Here is a 20580-nt window from a genome sequence, read left to right on the forward strand (position 1 = left end):
AATTTGTCTGAGGCAAAGTTTTTGCGTCCGTCGCTCCTCGCTACAAGACCTGCCTACAGCGGGCTGCTCCGGCTAGGAGGGGGATACGGAGAGCAGTTGGAGACAGAAGGTAGAGTTGGAGGAGGAGAGACAAAGAGAGACAGGGAAGCCGGGGGCCGGACCGTTAATTTCATCCGCAGACACCGAGGAGAGTAGCCCGTATAGCTGCAGCGAAGACATCACCTCGCCCGGTGCGACGCAGGCAGAGAGCGACCGCATCCAGCCAGCTTTGAGAAGATACTATGGAGCACTGTGACGGAGAGAACGACTACATGCAGCCGGAAGATGACTGGGACCGGGATATGCTCCTGGACCCTGCCTGGGAGAAGCAGCAGAGAAAGGTGAGACCGGGACCGTCTCCCTCCTGCGCGTGCGGTGCGGAAGCAGAGCTCCGACGCCGTCCGCTCTGGGTCTCTGGGGATAATGAGACGCGCTGGTGTTGTTGCCACGCAGCAGTGCGGGTCCATTGCTCTCAGGGAGACTCAAGGCGGGCAGCTGTTTAATTATGGGCCTTGTTATCTCGTTGTTGTTGTTGTTGTTGTTTTTTTCCCCCTCTCCCACCTGTGAGATCTCCTCTCGGCTGGGCTTCCAGACCCCTGCTCCAAAACTTTTTCCCCCGTCTTCACGGGCAGAAAGATCCCGCTGCAGCAATTCGCTGGCAGGCATGCAGGGAGGCCCCGGCCGCTTGTGTTTGCAGGAGGGGAGGTGGGCAGGGCCGGGGGTGGTGGGGGGGCCACTGCGCGCCCAACGCAGAGCGCAACAGATGTCAGCCACGCGTTGGACTGGCCCCCTCCTGTCATCTGGTTTATGATGCCCCTTGGATTAGGTCGAGATTATCAACCAGGGGGGGAGTGGGCGCAGTTAGAAGTTACTTCGCGCATCTCTTAAATTTCTAAAAGTGTCCACTTCAGTGGGGTCAGGAGCTCCGTGACTCCTTCACGTTTACTCTAAAAGGGTCTGCTTTGACGTGCGCATTTATTGTCCAAAATCTCTTCTCTCCCCCCCCCCCCACGCGTGTTACTGCCGCTACTGTCGTCCACAGAGAATGAATGGTCTCGAAAAGTGGGTGTTGCATACTTTTCCTCTGCTTTGAGAAAAAAAAAAAAAAAGGGGGGGGGGGGGTAGAAGGAAAAACGCTGTGGAATCTGAGTAAGCGCTGCGGTTTGGGTTGGGCTTGCATGGGAGCGAGCGTGCCCAAAAATGGTAATAATCGGCCCCTCTCGCTGTAGTTGGAAAAACTTTTCCCCAACTTTCTTTTTTTTTTTCTTCTTTTTTTTCTTTTTTTTCTTTTTTTTTTTTGCTCAGTGGAAGCTCACGGCTTCCAGTTTCCTGGATTATGTCATCAGTAGTCTGCTACCGGTCCCGAAAGCAAATACAAGGAAGCCAAGGAAAGGTGTATCAGATGTATTATATATATTTTTTTATAATTCTGTTGCCTCTTTTAGAAGCTTCTCAGATAAGCTTCTAGAGAAGCGATGGCTCTGGAGCAGGATCACAGGCCTGTAACTGTCAGGATCTGTGGCCAAACACAGAGCCGGTCCTACAAAGTATGAAACCCTGAGCAGAATTTTGTTGGGGGCCCTCAACCTAATTCAGGAGCGCCAGCCACTAAGGCACTACTGGTGTTACTTTTCCTTTTCACCATGCCTGGGCATTCTTTGTAAATGGAATAAGCAAGATGCTGAAAAAAAAAGTTATTTTAAATAGCTTCACATCAACTTGTGTCGGCTGCACATAAACGTTGCAAATCTCTGAATCAAACACGTGCTGTTGGATTGACATCTGGTGACCGTGGAGGCCACTGGAGTGCAGTGAAGTCACTGTCATGTTCCAGAAAGCAGTTTGGGACATTGTGCCTTACCCTGCAGGCAAGTAGCCATCAGAGATGGGTCCAATAAGGTGATAAAGGGATAGGCACGCTCTGCAACCATAGTTGGGTAGGCTGTGGACATTTAAAGAACACTCAGTTGGCATAAAGGGACCCAAAGTGGGCTAAGAAAATATCTCCCACACCACCAGCCTGAACCGTTGACACAAAGCAGGGTGGATCCAGGCTTTCATGTTGGGATGTACCGATCACGGTGTATTATGGTCTCCGACTAACCCCGGGCTCGCATCGAATACGGTGCAGATACGGTTGCAGCGCCGCATGGAACCCAAATAATAAAATAATTCAAAAATCAATGTCTCCACTCACATCAGGTTCATGCGGTTGCAGGTCTGCTTACCGATGCCGTGGTGCAAGAAAGAAGTCTGACCGGACGGCGCAGCGGTCTCCGGATCGAGCTCCTGAACTTTACGAGCCAAACAGGAAACGTCCGGCGCTATGCCGGTGTAGGTACCAGATTGACTCGGGCTGCCAGATTGACTCGGGTCCTGCGTCTTCTGATGACGTCACTATACATTGTTGGTTTAACGTTTGCTCAATTGCGCAAAATATTGTAATTGGTCTGGACAACTTACTAAAGTAATTATAGCGGGGTGTAGGTTTTATTCGAGAGCGGGATTGCGGCTTGTAAACGGACAATTTTACGAAGAAAATCGCCATGGTCCCTGCGCCTCCCGATGACGTCACCAGATTCTCCGTGGGCCTTGCGCCTCCCGATGACGTCACTGTATGGCAACACCACTCAAACAAACTACATAGAGCCCGCGGTCTGCATTTGTAACGAATCAATTTTATTAAGTTAATTTAGCGGTTTCTTTTTTCTCAAAAGCTTGAACAAATATTCAAGCCATTTTACAAATAAATAAAAAAAAAACAAATATTTGACAATTGGCTCAATGTTTGGAAGAATATTGTTAACAAAAATGGAAGGGCTAGCCAGACTAATTTATCCAGCATATATCTTAAATGTACCAAATACCACAATAAAAAAATAATCAAATTCATCACAATTTCATCTGGAATAATAAAAAAACATGTGATCAGAAAGAACAACATCAGTACAAAAAGGAGGAATGAACGTTATTGATTTCACAGTGATGAATGCCGTGATAAAATTAAATGTGGCTGCTGACTTTTATTAAAAATGAAATGAGTTTATGGTTTAGTTTCCCTTCACAACTCAAAAAAAAAATTGGAGGAATTAAATTTCTCTAAGGTTGTAACTTCTTTGATCCTGCAAAATTACCGATTAAATTGTCAGACTACCACACAAGTATTCCAAAATGATGTTAAAAGTTTTAATGCCTCGACTAATTTACAGGAAAATAACCGTAAATTAACAAAATAAAATTGATTTGTAACAAATGGAGACCGCGGGCGCATAATCTAGTTTGTTTGAGTTGAGTTGCCATAGGTAGACGTCATCGGGTAGCACCCGAGCCAATCTGGCAGCCCGAGTCAATCTGGTACCTACACCGGATAACGTTCCGGTGAATTTCAAAATAAAGTCAGCGCGGCAACTTATGCTAGCTTGACTGGTGTAAACAAAACGGCTACACAGAAACACAAGGACACAGAGGGGCTTTTGGAGGATGAAATGGGATTTAAGAGCATAACGAGTTCTGTCTTTAAGCATTTATGAGGGATAGTAACAGAAAGGACCCCGTTCATTTCTGTATCTACTTGAAAAGTGTAGCTTTACAGTGCAGTAAAATAACACACTGCTTTTCAACAATAAGACACATATTTTCTCACTTTCCCGTGATTCTTAATTGCAATCGATATTTGACCCCCAGAACGTTTTGCTGGGACACTTTGATACGCTGCTCCTATACGGAGTTGAATCAGGAAATCTCTCGTTGTAATCGTTCTCCCGAGATGTCGCCTAAAAACCCCCGTAGCGTTATCGTTTGTCTCACACACAGCTAAACAGAAACTCACGTCTTTCTCCTGCTGGCGAAGGTGTCACACAAAGCAGTTTGCTGAAGTGCTAGGCTAACCTAGCATGTTTATGTTCTCTGTTTTGATATGACTCGTTAGTTGTGTTTATATTGACATAGGCAATGGGAATAAAGAGCCGATCGGATTAAAAATGTATCACAGAATGACGGCAATTGGAATGTTGAGGTCGGATTAAGCACAATCGGAATGAAATTGTATTCCGAACGAGACGAGTGGTTTGTGCCAATCGTTAATCCGAACAGCGTCCATCTGTTTCCGACTCAGAACGAACGCACTTCCGTGTTTTTTTGCATGTAGTTGTCCGTTTACCGTGTTGTTTTGTACATGATTGTTCAGAAACAATAATAAAAAAAAAAGTCAGATTTTTCTTTGCCGCAGATAGAAGTAGAGTGATTTCTTTGGTTTTTAGGACTCTAAGCATGTCACAGTGCTTGTATTCTGGATAAAGCCTGGTGCATGTAAACATACATCATGTTCAGATGAACTGATCTATAAATGACGGATTCGCATAATTTTTTTGTCTTTTTCAATCTGTATACGTTTCAGTCCGATCAAATAATTTTCTGCGTGTAAACATAGCTATTGATAATTTATCTTGCGACATTTTCTCTGCCGTTCCAGTTAATTAAGTGTAGGTGTACCAGCTACAGTTACTGAGATGAGGGACTCTGATGCTGGTCTTCGACCCAATGCCTGCTATGGGGAGAGGGACATCCATGTTTTGATGTTGTTCTCACCAAGTTCTGACCGCCACAATCTGGATGTTGAAGCTGAAATTGAGACTCATCGGGGCAGACCTTTTTTCCAGTCTGTAATTGTCCAGTTTTGGTAAGCCTGTGGGAATTGGAGCCTCCGTTTCCTGTTTTTAGCTGACAGGAGAAGTGCCATCCAGAATGTTCTCCTGCTGCAGGGGCCCCTCTCATTTTAAAGCTCAACATGGCGAGCTTTTAGAGACGGTATTATGTATACCTTGGTTGAAAGGAATGGCTAGTTTTTTACCTTTCAGTCATATCGGTTGAGTCTGCCTATTTGCCTCTGACTCCATTGATGCCCACATACATTTAGTTGATCCCGTCTAATTGGCTGATTTTCTCTTTGTGTTGACAAGCAACTTATATATAGGTATGCATAATAAAGTGGCCAATGAGTGTGTATAGATATAACGTCTGAGCCACACTGGACATAAATTGTAGCGATATACTTCAATTATTAGTTCATCACATCTTGAAACTTTCTTGTCAGAGGCGCTTGCACCTGGGGCCGGCCCTGGTACAAATACCTTCTCCTGTGATGACCTGCATGTTTCTGTGCCTGCATGACCCTCACTGATCTAATCATCCAGCAGAAAGCAGGAATGTTTCAGTCATCCGCTCCACTCCTCTCCCTCTCTGCACGGAGCGGCGATAAAGCGGTCATGTCAGGATCCGACCATGTGCACAATTACAGGCCGAGAGGGACGCACGCTGAGACCCAAACCGCCGAGATTCTTTCCAGGCTTCAGCAGCCGGCCTTTGCTGCGGATAACCCGAAAGCCTCTCGTGTTAGCTGAGCCTTTTCCCTTTAGCTAAATATTTCAGTTCTGAACCAGCTTGCATCCTTCAGCTCTTTTTCCCCCCCCCCCCCTCTCTTCTGATTAAGGTTACGTTGTTCTCACAAAGTGAAGTACCAGATAAGGGAAGCAGATCAGGCCTGTGGCAGCAGTCTGTGATCATATGTAAGTAGTTATTATAGCTCGGTTCTACTTTCCTTCGCTGCCTGAAGAAAGCTTTGAGGCGGTGAGGAGGCAGCGAACGGTTCACAACCAGAGCCTCTCTCTGACTCCGTTTGATGCAGCTCGAAACTTTGCTGAAATGGGGAAGTGAGTGTTTGGGAAGGTGTGGATGTTTGGCCAGGCCCTCTTCTGCAATTTCTTGCACAAAACCCCAACATGTTGGAGTGTGCTTAAATATTTTGTGCTCCTTTCAAGTCCTAACCTGCCTCGCAGGAATAAAGGCGCTGGCGTCCTCTTATCTTAGAATCCTAATGTCTTTGCAGACCCACTTACGCTTCATCAGAGGTTACTTTCTTAAAGCCACAACCTTTACATACTTTACTAAACCGCATATGAGCGTAGTTGATGTTTATGCTGAATCCTTTACTGTATTTGTCCCCTTATAGAGTTATTAATGGACAGAAAAGGTATTCAAACCTAGCACAGTGGGGAAAGAAATGCCCTTCATCCCACATATAGGAGACCATCATTTTTAAACCTGCTCTTTTAGTATTTACACCCAGGTTAGATATGTTTTTTTATTTTTTATTATTAGGTTAGTTTGATGCCTGACCACTTAGCCTCTGCTTAAAACATGGCTGTTTGCGGAAGCATTTTGCACATCCTGAGAGGTTGACTCCATTTTTTTTTTTGATTATTTTAAATTATTTTTTAATTACTTTTTAATTAACTTTAACCATTTTTAAAAGTTTTTAACCATCTTACACCTTGTCTGTGTTTTACTTGTCTGTTTTAATTTTGCTATTATTTTCAGTTGTATGCGCAGCACGTTGATGACCTTTTTGTTATTTTAAAGTGCTTTATGAATAAAGGGGGTACGGTATGGTATGAAAATGTTTGAGAAGACAGAAGCAAAAGCTCTGAGGAGGCAAACGCTCTTTTATGAGTGTGCACCACCATCTTCATCATCATGCCCTCCAGGTTCACAGCTGAAAGGAAGGGTTCAGGTGTGAACCACTGCTGTTAATTTGCCTAGCTTTGTCCTTATAAGGACATGAGTTTGCAGCACCTTAGACCGTCACCGCCTGCAAGCCTCCCGCCTCCTACTTCCCATCTCCCACACCCTAACGCCGTGTTTCCTAACACTCCCAATCCACACTGACATTCCCCAACTCGGGCTGCAAGTCCGGTCGAAGATAAGAGCTGACTTGATATAAAATCACTCCAGCCGACCGGGTTATTAAAGTCGAAGGCGTCGTCGATATGTTGTCCGCTAATTGAACGTTAACCTTAGACAAACTATCCGTGAACTTGAATGTTTTTTTTGTCTGTGAAAGATGTGTAGCCAGTGACTTATCAGGTCTATGAGACTCTGTCAGCATCAGCTAAGCGTCAGAAGCATCCTTGACTAACAGGACTACTCCCAGAGGAAATGACAGTTTTACCTTCTGAGATGTGTAGTTCTAATTAATAATATTCAAAATAGCCATTTTTAAACTTTTAAACTTATCATCATTGTCTTATCACAGAAAACTAGGTGTGCTGCTTTCAAGGTATAGTGAAGGTTTCGTTTTTTTTAAAATGTTCCCTCATGCAGTACCATTCCTGCGGTTGGAAGTGGTTTAATATAACGCAAGAGAAAACGGGCACCTGCATGAAGACCAGGGTCTTCTCAGGTCTGCGCTGCCCCACCCCCACCTGTTTCTGTGGACTGCTGGTCAGCTGGCTGTCTATAAGAAGTCTCGTTTATGTTTCCCTGCCTTACAAGAAAGAGACTTTTTCTGCTGTTTGGGAACGTTGTGAAAAACACGCAGTTAGTAAACGCAACACGGTTACTAGAACTAGAAATGAGCCGTCGGGTCGTGTTGTACACTTGTTTGTGTTAATGGTGTCAGACACTGAAACTGGCGTTTTTAATTCGACGTTTACACTGTGAGGGTCTCGTAACAATGTCTGGTATAGTCACGCAAAGCATTCAGCAAGGAGGGAAAATCAACAGGAGTGGAAAACAGTCTTTACTAAATCTGGTGTAGTGAAAGAACTTCCTTCATCGTATTAGAAGTGGGTGATGGTAGTGATGTTGGCGTGTTTTTGGTTTTGCTGTGCATTGCCGGTCAGGTGGCTTAAAAAAAGGCTCTCACGTTTTTGTTTTTATTTTTTGATCTCGTTTAAAAGAACAAGAAATTCATCAGTTTGAAGTATTTCCTATTGCTGCTAAGTTAATGGTGTCTGTAAAGCTGCGGGCTGGTACACAACTAATTAACCAACTGAAATGAGTTCGTTAAAGCCCCTGTGTTGCTCTGTGAGGAGCAGAACGGGATAAGATTCTGTGCAATAACCACGTTCACTTGAAAAATGATTCAACTTTATAATTGTTACTATTGGTATGTTTTCATCGCAGTAGGAATCATTGTTTCTTTTCCCTGGATTTACAGCCTATTTGGTATTTCTTTTAGAAATACCATTAAAGTGAGCTATTTTTAATTCAAGGTTATCAATCTCATACTGGCCAAGCCTGAATAGAAGCTTGAACTTGAACTTGAACTCCCCTAGAAAGCTAATGGGGGCTATCTTTAACAAATAATTGGCTGTTAGAACCTGAACTAAAGAGCAGTTCTTAAGAAAAAAAAAGGAAGCCTGTTTCTCTCTCCTTGTGTTCAGGAATGTTGAAATTACATTATCAGTGTCCAGGAAACTGACTCAGCACACGGTGACTGAGTATGATGCTTCATTTCTACTAAGAAGGCCAAAAGGAGGAGCATGATTCGTCCCACAGCGGCATCTGTTTGCTAGATTACATAATAGGATGTGTAATGTCAGCCCTGCTCGCCTTGCAGCGTGTTTCCTGTCATCAAACTAACCCCGGTCCGTCTTTCAAAACCTCCCTTTTTTACCAAAGAGGAGGGTCAGAAGGGGAGTGGCACAGCAGGAGGCGTCAGAAGTGATGCAACTTTCTGCTTCACAGTGATTAATATGACACAATTATTCATCGTAGGTCCAACGATCAATGTCAATTCTATTTATACAGCACATTTAACACCACACAAAGTGGACCGAAGAGCTGCACATAAGGATCACCACAGACAAGTGCAGTGCAAACAAACAAATTCAACCAGAGGATCGCTATAGATGACAACAATTACAATACAAAACAGGATAAACAAAAACCACATCATACAACATCTCAACCTAACTGCTCCGATGGGCTCAAACTTAACTCGAGTTAAACTCTAATGTGACAAAGTTGGATTTCTGGAGGGATTTAAATGCTTGTACATACTCAGTAGAACGAATGCCAAGGGGCAGCTTGTTCCTGAGGGGGGGGGGCTGCTGCAACAGTGAAAGCCCGATCCCCTCTTACTAAGAAAGTAACCTCTGTTGAAGCATCTTATCTTTGGATAAAACCATCTCTCCAAGGAGCTGCAGTAGTCTAATATGCAGGTTATGAAGGCATGGACAACTGTTCTGAGGTCGTCAGGAGGAATATAAAATTTGGCTTTGGGAATCTGGTGTAATGGATAAAAACAGATCTTTATCACTGAGGACACTTGTTTCTCAAATGATCACTCAAATATTTGACTGTCATGATAGTTTTTGTTTGTGGCTGATCTAATTAGCTACCTCTGTTGCTGAGAGATGCGCCTAATTTAGTGATTAAATTGCCACGAAGATATTGTGCTTCTTTCGTTTGCCTTTTGCAAAGAGATGTTTTGTGCTTAAGGAAGCAACAGTGAGCATACAAATGCCAGCGCACACAGTCAATATAGAATAATGTGGAGTAAACATTATTTGCTGTATTTACAGATTTACTAGTGTAAGGCTTACAACAGAGTTTACCATTTAGCTCAAGTAATAGCTACCTGCAATAGTTACCTGGGGTCGGGGGAGGAATCAGAAGAGTTTTTGGTGACAATGTTATCACGGGATTTGAACAGTTACTCGTTAACAAGAACAAAATAACTTATTTGGAAAAGGAAAGGTGGCAAGATAATTTTATATTATTATAGAATATTGCATTGTTTATTATTATTATTATTATTATTATTATTATTATTATTATTATTATTATTAGAGCAAAAATATAAATGCAAATCTGATTATTCCTGCAGTTCTTAAGTTTTAAAAGGCATTCTGTGATGATGATGATTTTAAATGGTCATACAAAAAGTAGAATTCAATACTAGGTGTGTAACTATCCATCCAACTCCTGAGACAAGACACTAAACTATGTTGGATTGAAGAGATTAAAGATAGAATCGGTAGATTTGTGAAAATTAAGAATCCCCATTTTTCTTCTTTTTTTGTTGTTGTTAATTCTAAAATAAGAGTCTCGAAACTGTATACTATGAGATACTATGAGAAAGCGCATACCTTCATGTTTACATACTTTGATAAGAAAAATTGTTTTTTGTTAGTTTTTTTGTTTTGTTTTATTATGAAATGTTCTCATCACACCCACATTCAACACACTTTACCACAGCTACAGTGTATCAGCTGGTATGAATAATTTGCAGTCATTTTGTGTCTTATGTCCTGCTGGTGAAGGTGAAGTGTGAAACTGCTCTCTTATCCTCGTATTGTCTTTCTGATTAATACTTCAGTCTGAGTCTTCAAGTTTGTTGCAATAGATTCTCTTCTCTTGCTGACTCCGGGGAGCATCTGCTCAAACCAATACAAGAAGTTTTATCTCCATGGGGTTAGATAAATATTGTGTTGAGGATGCAGATGGTATTTTCTGGAACTGGCCTTCAGTTGACTCGTAAGACGTTTTTGACGGCACCCTCAACATTATCCTTAGCATTTTCATCTACCTCACTTGAAATCTTTAAGCTGATTCTGTGTGGACGTGGTCTACGGTTTTGTTTCAGATGCAACTGTTAATTCATGTCATGTCCTGATCTTTTTGTTGATCTAGAAAAATTATTTTCAGCACCAGTTTCAGCCTATTTCAATTTTACCTTTTTTAAAACTATCTGAAGGAAAATTGAGAAAAACAAGTTTTACCAAGATTAAAACAAAGACAAAATTATTAGAATTGGCAAAGGGCACTGCTAGCATTGCTAAAATGCTTGTTCGCCCTTACTGTTATCTGCTGAAAATCCTGCTCTCTCTTGATTTTTCGCACCCAGAATGAATGTAAGGCATCTCTTGATTTTTTTTTTTTTTTTTTTTTTTTCCATTACTAGTTTACCACTCTGTGCTTTCTTCACTCAGTGCTAGTGTCCTCAACAAAGAGCATTGTGGTCAGAGCCACCCGGTAGCGCTTAGTACGGTGCGTTAACTGACTGGAAGATCGGATTTGTGATTTTCCATCTGTCCAGTCACCAGTCGGAGCTGATCAAGCTCAAAATCAGATGGTTTTGGTCACTAGCCAAATTCTTTGGCATATCTCTAAAAAGACTTAAAACCTTTTTGGATGATGTGCGGTGTGGCAAAAGATACTGACCTGTGTCTAATCCCTCTTACATAATCTGATCTGTCTGTGCTTGGGGGGGGGGGGGGGGGGGGGGGGTTAGTTCAAAAGCTGGGAAAAGTGATTACTCAAAACCAGTGAATGGACCTGTCCGCTGAGAGGCAACTGGAACTGCTTTGCTTTAAAATCCACAGGGAATAGCCTCATCTTACTGTGCTGCTGGATATCTTTTAATAATGGCCCATCAAAGTCAAGCATTTTAATGTTGGAATGAAGAGCCGTGGGATGTAGTGGGACAAAGACGAGTTTTAATGGTTTTCAGATGACGTTCTTTATTGACTTTTGATGATTCCTTTTACTGTCTTGGTGATTTTTAGGACACATATTGTCGGTCTGGTGTGGATCCCCTGGTTTTTTACTATGCATGGCAGCGATTGAGAAACCTGTCAAAGGTCTTAAAACATAGACTTTCTGTCTAAAAATAACATTTTCTGACCGTGGCTGTAAAATCCGTCGTTGAACAGAGTTTCCTTTGTGTTTCAGGAAGGTGAAAGCTCCCTCGGTCTTATGAAGCTCAGTGCTACAGCTGACTTTTGAGGAAACCACTGTTTGAAAAGTCAAATGTGAGCAATTACCAAGTTCTTATCTGGGCAGCTCCAAATGCCAGGGCCCTGATGCAAATACTTGCATTGCTGAGGTTCTCAGGCTCGGGCTCCAAATTTAGCAATGGACATGGAACCCAGCTTGATGCCATAGCTGTGTCTCATTTAATCATTTTCTAGGCCCATAGTTCAGTGCATAGAGTACTAAATGAAGTGATTTGGCTAGACTTTGAGGCTTTCTCATAATGGATCGGAGTGTATTGTATATTTACAAAGACCTCCGTCTGGAAGTCTTTCAGATTAGACCTTTGCCTTTTTAATATGTAGGGTCAAGGTGCATTTCCTGTGGAGGAAATGGTGCTAAAAGGGGGACAAAAAGGGAAGAAAAGGGCTCAGTGCTCCGTCATGTTTGGAACTGCTACACATCTCTGGTCACATGTTTCCAATGGTGCAAAACCAAGGGGTGGCGGACTTTATTGGTGATCTGTCTGCATGTTTCCGAGGAATGTTACTGCACCACATGGAAAGGATGTAGTCCAGTCGTTCCGCCGCTAATGCTATTAATCAAACCACATGCATTCTCGAGTGCATGTGCTCACTGCGAAGCCTCTCTTTGAAGCCAAAGGAAGGGGGAGGGAGGGGGGGGGGAGTGTTTGTACAGTACTTGGAGAGTCTGTGAACACGTGAGTGCATTAGCTAGCTTTGAGCCTACACACAGGAGCAGCTGCAGTGTGCTCCGTTATAGGCGAAGAAAGGCTTTGAGTAAAAAGATACCGCGATAAAAGCAGGCAGCCGCCACACCTTTCCATTCGGTTTTTGGAGGGGTGGAGCACAGCGGGGGGAGAGAGATGAGGGACAGTGAGCAGGCACTGAGTGGAAGAAGAGGCTCAGACAGAGGAGCTTTCAGGTCTCTGTACAAAGGAAGTGTGTTCAGGAGGCCACTTTGTCACCGTGTCAGCCTGGAGTCAATAATTTATCATGGCCATCAAACCCGGTGTGTTGCATATCCAAATGCTCTTCCTATGCAGGTGCCTGAAGGATGTTTTACCTGTGTAACAAGCTTCATCTGTCATTACCTGGTTTACTTGTTACTTCCAAATGTGTAAAAGTGCAGCACATTTGTCTAGATAAATCTTTATTTTATTTTTTTATGGGCATCTGGTTGCCGTCTGCCACTTCACATTCAAACACCCAGCAATCATTCTTAACACTGTTCTATTTTCAAGAGTATTCAGGGGGGGGACTACCTACGACTGAAGTCCAGTGTGGCTTAAAGGTCATGTAGCATCATTTCTGAAACAACAATTTCCCTCTGGGATTATTAAAGTATTTCTGATTCTGATTTCTTGTAAAGTTTCTTTTTCAGTAGGTTTTGGCCTATAGCTCACAATAAGTTGCAAAATGAAGAAGTACTAAAAAAAACGTGAACAAATGAATGACAAGACGGGCAAGAACATGGCAAAAAGTTGGAGCAGACTGACATGTACAAGAACACTGAAAGGTTGTCTGACAGGCATTTTATTGGACACCTAATGGACCGGCACCCTATCCATGATTGTAGAAGTGCGCTGTGGCACGTCCAGTCTGCTTTTTATTCACCATGGTGATGAGTGAGTTATGCTGATGGCACTAAAGGTAGATGTATTTGATAATTTAGCTCTGACCAGCATTGTTGCTCTGATGGAGACTGCTGTCCAATCAGACGGCAGCAACAGTCAAATACTCCCTTATTGATTTTTGCTCTGACACTGAAAAGAAATGCAGGTGGAAAGCATTTCTATTGACCATCAAATTGCGTTTCCAAAAATACGTCTGCTTAATGGAACCCCGGCAATTTTGAAAACTCAAAATTGCAATAGAAACTGTTTTTTTTTTCGCATTACCCGAGTCATGTGATCAACATCCAGATTTTACTACTGGCAAAAACGATGAAGACGATGATCTCTTGTGTAAAATCACCGACTAGAATTTCCCAAAAAACCCACGTACGTCACACCAAGGCCTCTGTGAGATGCCGACGTCTCCTCTGATGGCTGATGAAATATGAATATCTCATCTAAGTGTTTGCATCTGTCGTTTTTTTTTTTTTTTTTTTTGTTTCCCCCCCCCCAAGATTGGCAGAAGATCGACACAGTTTTGTGTTCATCAGTGGATCACTTCCCATGTGACCCAACGGTTTCCCCTCTGGATGACTGCTGATAAAGATTCTAGTACCACCAGAACATTAATAACAACTATGAAGGGGAGCAGAAGAACTTTTATGTGGCAAGAAGTCAGATTGTTATAATCGAGACCTTCCTGAAACACAAAATGAGGATATTTTGTCAACATTTTAAGTTGTTTGGTTGGTGATGGGTTTTAAGTACACCCCCCCCCCCCCCCCCCCCCCCCCCCCGCCCCTCCCCAGCTGTCTTTTTGCCATCTTGAGTATGTTACAATCCCCCTCCGGCTTTATCAGGAAGCCAGCCTTCTGCTGTGGTGGTGGGCCATTTTTATTTGCTTTGCGTCGTAAATGAGCAATCGCTGCATTTGAACAATGCAGACAGGATGTGTTTTTCAGGTTTATTTACACTGTGGGCAATTAAGGTTAATTCAGACGGGGTTAAATTCACTCCAGTGAATCAGCCTGCCTAGGTGGTCAGACGACGATAAGCGGGAGCAAGTAAATATTCAGAGGTTAAAGCTACAGTGCCTGGCGATGTGTGTGTGTTCCTGTGAGCTTAGAATGATTGTAATGGTCCAAATAAATCCATCAGTTTGGGTTAATGGGTCTTTGGAAAACAAGAGTGAGGAAAATTGAGGCCAGAGGTTCTTTGTTCTGCCTTTTGGGACAACTATTGATCATCTGAATTTCAATAAGTTGCAGCCAATGTTCTTGTGATCCACCAGCACCTTAAGTCAGAGGTTATTCCCCGGAGGCTGCTTTAAATCTCCGCTGATGTTTCTTTGCTTGTTTGTCAGACACATATTCTCCGCATATAAACTCTGCAGCGGTAACCGACAGGCGGCCAGCACGCCTCTGCTTTAGTCCGCTGCTACGTTTACCTGCAGGCTCTCATCAACGTCGCCGTGTTTGACGGTAAACAGCAGCAGATCTTATTACATGCTGCGACAGGCACCGCCCCCTTTGACAGACTGATACCTGGTTACCCAGAGCCAGAGGATACTCGTTGCCATGTAAGGTGGAGGCCTGGGAGTTCAGAGCTGTGCGACTTGCTGGCTGGGTGATGCATGGCTGGCTGCTATGACGTTAATGTTGCTGCCACTTTTGATGCGCTTTACTTTGAAAACTTCTGAGCTCCTGGTTTTAGCATGTCACCACTGCTCTCAAGGTCTTCTTCCTCTTTGTAGTCTTCCTTATTTTTAGTCTTACGTCACTGTGAGAACTTTCGTCCCCCCTTTTCTGCTCTGTGTGAACTTAAATTAAACCAGCCCAAAAAAATGGTATTAAACAAATGCCACAGGCAACAGGAAATGCTGTTGATTTTATGCTTGTGTGTCCTGCTAATAAACTTTATTTGCATGAAAATATTGATGGTCTAAAGAGAATCTTTTTTTTCTGTTGCCCTGGATACGCAGTTCTTGGTAAAAGATAGGTCAGCAAGTCCGAGTCATTGGAGGGACCCAGTTGCCATCTTTTGAATGTTACTTTTTTTGAAGTGAAGCTTTATGTAGTAAGGATGTACAGTTAACCCAATATTATTCATACCCCTCGCAGATTTAGGTTGAAAGTAATCTTTTTATTTTACCAAGATGTTTCTTCTTACTTGTTAATGTTTTGGAGTGGCCCAGCCAGAGTCCCTACTGGAATCTAATTTAAAACCTTTGTAAAGAGCTAAAGATTAGGGTGATGGCAAGGAGGCCTTCCAGCCTCAAAGACTTGGACTCTTTACCAAAGTTGGAGAGCACGCTGACCAGGCAGATTGATAAGCCAGCAGCCTCTGCCAATATTACTCTGAAAGAAAAAAAACAGACTGAGACCTAGTCAGCACATAGCCAGATATCAAGAAAATTAATGCCATCAGAGGAGCTGATTTTTATTTGTTGTGTGTTTGTTTAGACGCATTTTGCTTGTTTGTTTTTAAGCCCAACTGCTCCAATATGTTGAGGTGCAAAGGAAAAAGAGCTGTTTTTATACCCTCCCTCTCAGCAATGTACAATCTGTCTAATACAGGCAAGGGAACTGTTTCTGAGAACAATTTCAGAGAACCTCCTGTAAAAAAAAAAGTATACAAACTATCTCTTTCAAACGTGACAAATGTACATTTTAAGTTTGTCTGTAATCAATACTTTTCAGAACTAACATTTAAAGAATATTATTCAACTAAAGGTTTATGCTACCTTGAGGCAAACCTTTAAAAATCTTTGAATTGCAGAGTGCAATAGAGGCATTCGGTTACAAAGTGTGACATTAACATTTTATTTTAATCTGAAAGTCTTAAAGTCTTCACTGGTAGCTTAAGAACCGCAGGGAGGACATAATCCTACTACCTGGAGCTGGATTCAGTCCAGGACATGTCTCTCCTTTCCTTACAGGCTCTCTCTCTTCCTCCATAGATTGATAAACCTGCAGTTAATCCAGTGATTATGAAGTCCCTCAGGGTGTGGGATTAGGACTGGACACAGTTCAGTCTTTCCTGGTTCTTATTTTCTAACTCTATATTGTCCACACAATTATTCCCATCCTCCTTGTTGGATGGTAGTTCTTTGGGTTTAGTATTGATCAAATATTCACTATGAGGGTGTTGTTTTAATACAAAGCAAATCATTTTAGCAGCTTTCTGCAAAGCATCCACTTTCCTTAAGTCATTTTTTTAATACTTACTGTGTAAATATATATATATTTTATCCCATGACTAAGTTAGATACCCCTGTCCACCAATGTTGTAGAGTTGACATGAAGACTGCTACCCCACCCTCTCATATTAAATGGCTTAGATACATCGTGTCTTGTCTAAGTTTGATCCATCCACCAAGTTTGATATGATATGAGGTTTTTTTCTGATATATTAATGCTGCGGTTGTTGCCTTTTTTGTATACGCATGGTTTGTTGCCTTTTATCAGATCAGCTTTACTGTCCTTACTGTGTGCTTTTGCATTTTTTTTTTTCATTAATTCATTAAAAAATTTTTTTTTTTTGAGACACGTGTTTCCTGACCCCTGGCTTACCAGGGTTAGTTTCACCTGTCATGCCTGGACTGGAAGCTGCCTCTGAAATAATTTTCAAGACGTTTGGGCGATGTTGGTTAGAATATATGGCTGGAGACCTCAGTGTTTTTAACGCTGACTCCTTGTTTATATATGTCCTGGGTCTGTGGTAAGTGCAGTGGCTCATTCAGATAAAGGCTTTACGTAACGGGTGTTTAGGAAAAAGGTTTCCCCATCCATGTAGTGAATAGTGATCAGAGCTCAATTCAAGTGTATTGTAGGGATTAGCTGCAGCAGCTTGGACCAACTCCAGGGAGGGTTATTCATTACGGATGTGACACAAGCACCTTGAGGAAGGTTTCTCGCTGGAGTTCGACCAGGCTGATGGCCACTGGAGAAGAACAGGTGTCAAGGTTTCACTTCAAGAAAATAACTGAGCGGCTGCTGATGCTCTTTTCTTATGGAGCCGACTTTCACTTCACGTTTCTGTGCTGAGCTGAAAGTTTTTGCTGCATCTGTACGAGATAACCTTTGCTGCTAAATTCATAAACAAAACTACAGCCAGTTGACTCACACCGACTTGTTTGTTCTTTTGTCTACTTACGGGGGAAGTTATTTGACTTTCCAAAATATACATTAAACCAGAGAGCCACATGTAAACCATTTTCTTGTGAACTACTAAACATTCTTTTGTGATTGAGAGCACATTAAAAGCTGACAAACCACTGGTGGAGAACTTGTAGTTCAAATGTTGTATTACATTTTGAAAATATACTAGAAGACAAAACACTTTAAAACATAGAAAGATGTTAAAGTGGCATGGTGCAAGTTTTAAAGTTAAATGTTATTTACTTTCTGTCACATACATGCTCTTACAATTGCCCGATGTGCAAAATGAGTTTTCCTCTATTTACCGCAAATGCCTTAAATTGGATTAAGTCAGTAATGAGAGAGTGATTTGGGCCGAATGCCCTAAACGTGTGTCTTGGTGGTAATCGACGCATTAGCTAGAGAACGCAGGCTAACTTCAGTGTTTATAGCTTTCTTACCTCAGAAGTCATTACGCATCTAAGGAGCAATGTTTCCTCCTTGTTTTTCTTCTGACAAATTGTAAAAATCAAAGCCTTTGTCTTAAAGAATCTATAATCTGTGTAAAATGATCCAGTTCACTCCTGGTTTGACTTGTCCACATATTGCGGTTTCTTGCTCGTCTCAACCTATGGTGGTCCTAATGTGGGAAAGCTGTTTTCAGAAATAGAATAGACGTGAGTTTATAGTGATCCAGTTTAGTTTGACCAGTCCAAGTATTTTGGGTTTTGAATATACAAATGCAGCCAACTTGTGTGAAATAGTCGTTTTAGTTTAGCATGGATAAGCTGTTTAAAGGGGATGCTAACTTCGTCGTTAATTTTTTTTACTCTTTTGCCATAACAGGTTATCTTTCTTTGTTTTCTTTTTTTTTTTTTTTTTTTTTTTTTTTTTTTTTTTTTTTTACTGTGCACCACTTTGTGCTGGCACATTCACCATTGATCCCAGCAGGAGATTTCATTCGTCCCATTTTATACACAAAAATGTCGGAGGGAAAATGATCAAAGGCCCAAAACGGCACCCAACTCCAATGTGCAAATGACCAGCACAGCTGCCCCAAGAAAGGATAGAGGAACTCGATGAATACCTACATAATCAAGAAAAGGTGTGATCAGTTTATACATTGATGCTCTACAGCTCTGTATCTTCAAATAGCACATGACTATTTTATATCTTTAGTTGTACTGAACTTTTTAAATGAAAAAAAACAAAAAAAACAACAAAAAACAAGACTGGCACAAAACTAGAGAGGAGCAATGTAAGAGGTTTAAAGATTAACCAAATTGTGATATTGCATCTTCAATAAATAATAATAAAAATAAATATTTTTATTTTAAAAATGATAAAATGACTGAAAATCATAACCCACTCCTGATCCACACAAGTACAATTGCCCTAACTGGACATGTCCAGCCCTGCTGATGTGTAGAGGTGTTGAAAGTCTCCTTTGTTGAAGGCCAGCGTAGCTCCTCCCAGCTCAGCACTTCCTGCAGTCAGGTGGTGGTCAGCAGTGAAAAAAAAACGCTGCTCCGGCACAAACCAGCACCAGCACTGAGCCGAGCCGCCCTCTTCCCATCACACGGCTGTTTCTGGCAAACCGAGCTCAAGCTGACTCATGAGTTCTGGGTTTATGACTCTGGACTGGGTCCCTTCAGCTCATCACATCAAACTGTTAGCCCACAGACTGACAGCTCAGACATGACTCAGGTCTCCTGGTTGTTGACTTCTGACAACAAAATTGCTCTTGTTTTTCAATGTCCATTTTTCTCCTCTTCCTCTATTGTGCAGATTCGTATGTGCAGCTATAAGGCTTTGTTGATACGCCACATTGTGGAAATACAGCAATATGTTACTTAGCTACTGGTCATTTACAAACCACGTCCTTCATGTTTCAGTATATCTAACCTGAACCCATATCTTCTTTTTTGTGCATGTTCGCTTGAAAAAGCGGCCTTTGTGCAGTGGGACTGTTCTGCACAGAGTTACTGAACCAGGAAGATGTTCACACACAGCTTTACAATGACTGGTTGCTCAGCATACCTTTATTTGAATAGCATCTCCAGTCAAATTTGCATCCGATTTGAGTGCCGCGATACATGAAGTAGGCACCCATCTTCTTATCAGCTTGCGTCATACTTAGTCAGACATTTGTCCGGACACAAGGCCATTTGTTTGTTCTCTCATCAAATATGGCGACGTCACAAGAAAGATAAAACGTTATTGAGGTAGACGGGACACTTGTGTGGCCTCAGCTTTCAGATTGAAAGCTGCCGTGCCACCATTGTACATCTTGCCATGTCTAGTATATCTAAATAAAATGCTTTTCATGTGCGAGTGGAAGTAAATAAATTAGTTGCATTTAAAATAAGAAAAACGGAAAGTAGCGCCATGTCTGTCCAGGTTGTGTTGCTGTGTGTAGCAAAATTTCAGACCCCTTGTGGATATAATATGTTGTGAAAAAACAACTAGTAATACATGTAATGACTTTTTTTCCTGCTTGTAATAAAGCCTTTTAAAGGCTCTGACGTGAAGGCACAAATGTTTTTTTTTTTTTTTTTTACTTTATGCCCCCCCATTTACTCAACAAGCAGTGTGTGCTGTGATTGGCTAATTCTCCTTACCAAAACAGTCACAGGCAGCCCAGTCCACCAGAGCAGCAGTCCCTCCCAGCTGCCCTCAGTTCAGCGGATATTAATTCCTCCACAAATTGTGCAAGTTTAACCCTGTCAGTGGCTGGTCCTCATTTAGATTCCTAAATATTAATCAAAATCTTTTTTTTTTTTTTTTTTTTTTTTTTACCACAGCTTACTTTAGGCGCCTAAGTGGACCTTTAGGGATAAAAACTAAACCAGACCAGTAGACTAAACCAGTAGACTAAAAATTAAAGAATCATTAAAAACAAACATAAGTAAATATTTCTCTTTTTTGGGGTCCCTTTCCATTCCCAAAAACCAGATAAAGGAGGGGGCTGAAATTTTGACTGTAAAAAAATAAAATGAAAACAAAACAAAAAAATAAATTTATCATAAATAGACGGCAGAAAGTTCATTTGAAGTTCTAAACATATTTTAGGTAAGTTTTTTTTTTTTTTTTTTTTATTTAACTCTCTTTTTGTTGCTCCCACAACATCATTTCACTCTCCTACAGATATCCTTTACTGTAAATAGCAAATTATATAAGTCATGCGACGCAGTTTGGTAATGTCATGTAGCAGCTTCTGCCGCCTTT

The 20580-nt window shown here is 41.8% G+C and overlaps 1 protein-coding gene across 6 annotated transcripts in view; it reads left to right on the top strand.

Moving 5' to 3' along the window:
* Positions 1-20580, top strand: part of actn1 (actinin, alpha 1) — a 72755-nt gene continuing 52175 nt past the window's right edge. For 2 of the 6 annotated variants that reach the window (XM_012872243.3, XM_036150992.1), the window contains exon 1: positions 1-380. In XM_012872243.3, the coding sequence (XP_012727697.2) occupies positions 282-380 (99 nt within the window). In that variant the 5' untranslated portion in view covers positions 1-281. The remainder of the gene's footprint in view (positions 381-20580) is intronic. The other 4 variants (XM_012872242.3, XM_012872240.3, XM_021321352.2 and 1 more) reach the window with 3 other exon arrangements.

Source organism: Fundulus heteroclitus, chromosome 19, assembly GCF_011125445.2.
Source record: "Fundulus heteroclitus isolate FHET01 chromosome 19, MU-UCD_Fhet_4.1, whole genome shotgun sequence".
In the NCBI taxonomy this organism is placed as follows: Eukaryota; Metazoa; Chordata; class Actinopteri; order Cyprinodontiformes; family Fundulidae; genus Fundulus; species Fundulus heteroclitus.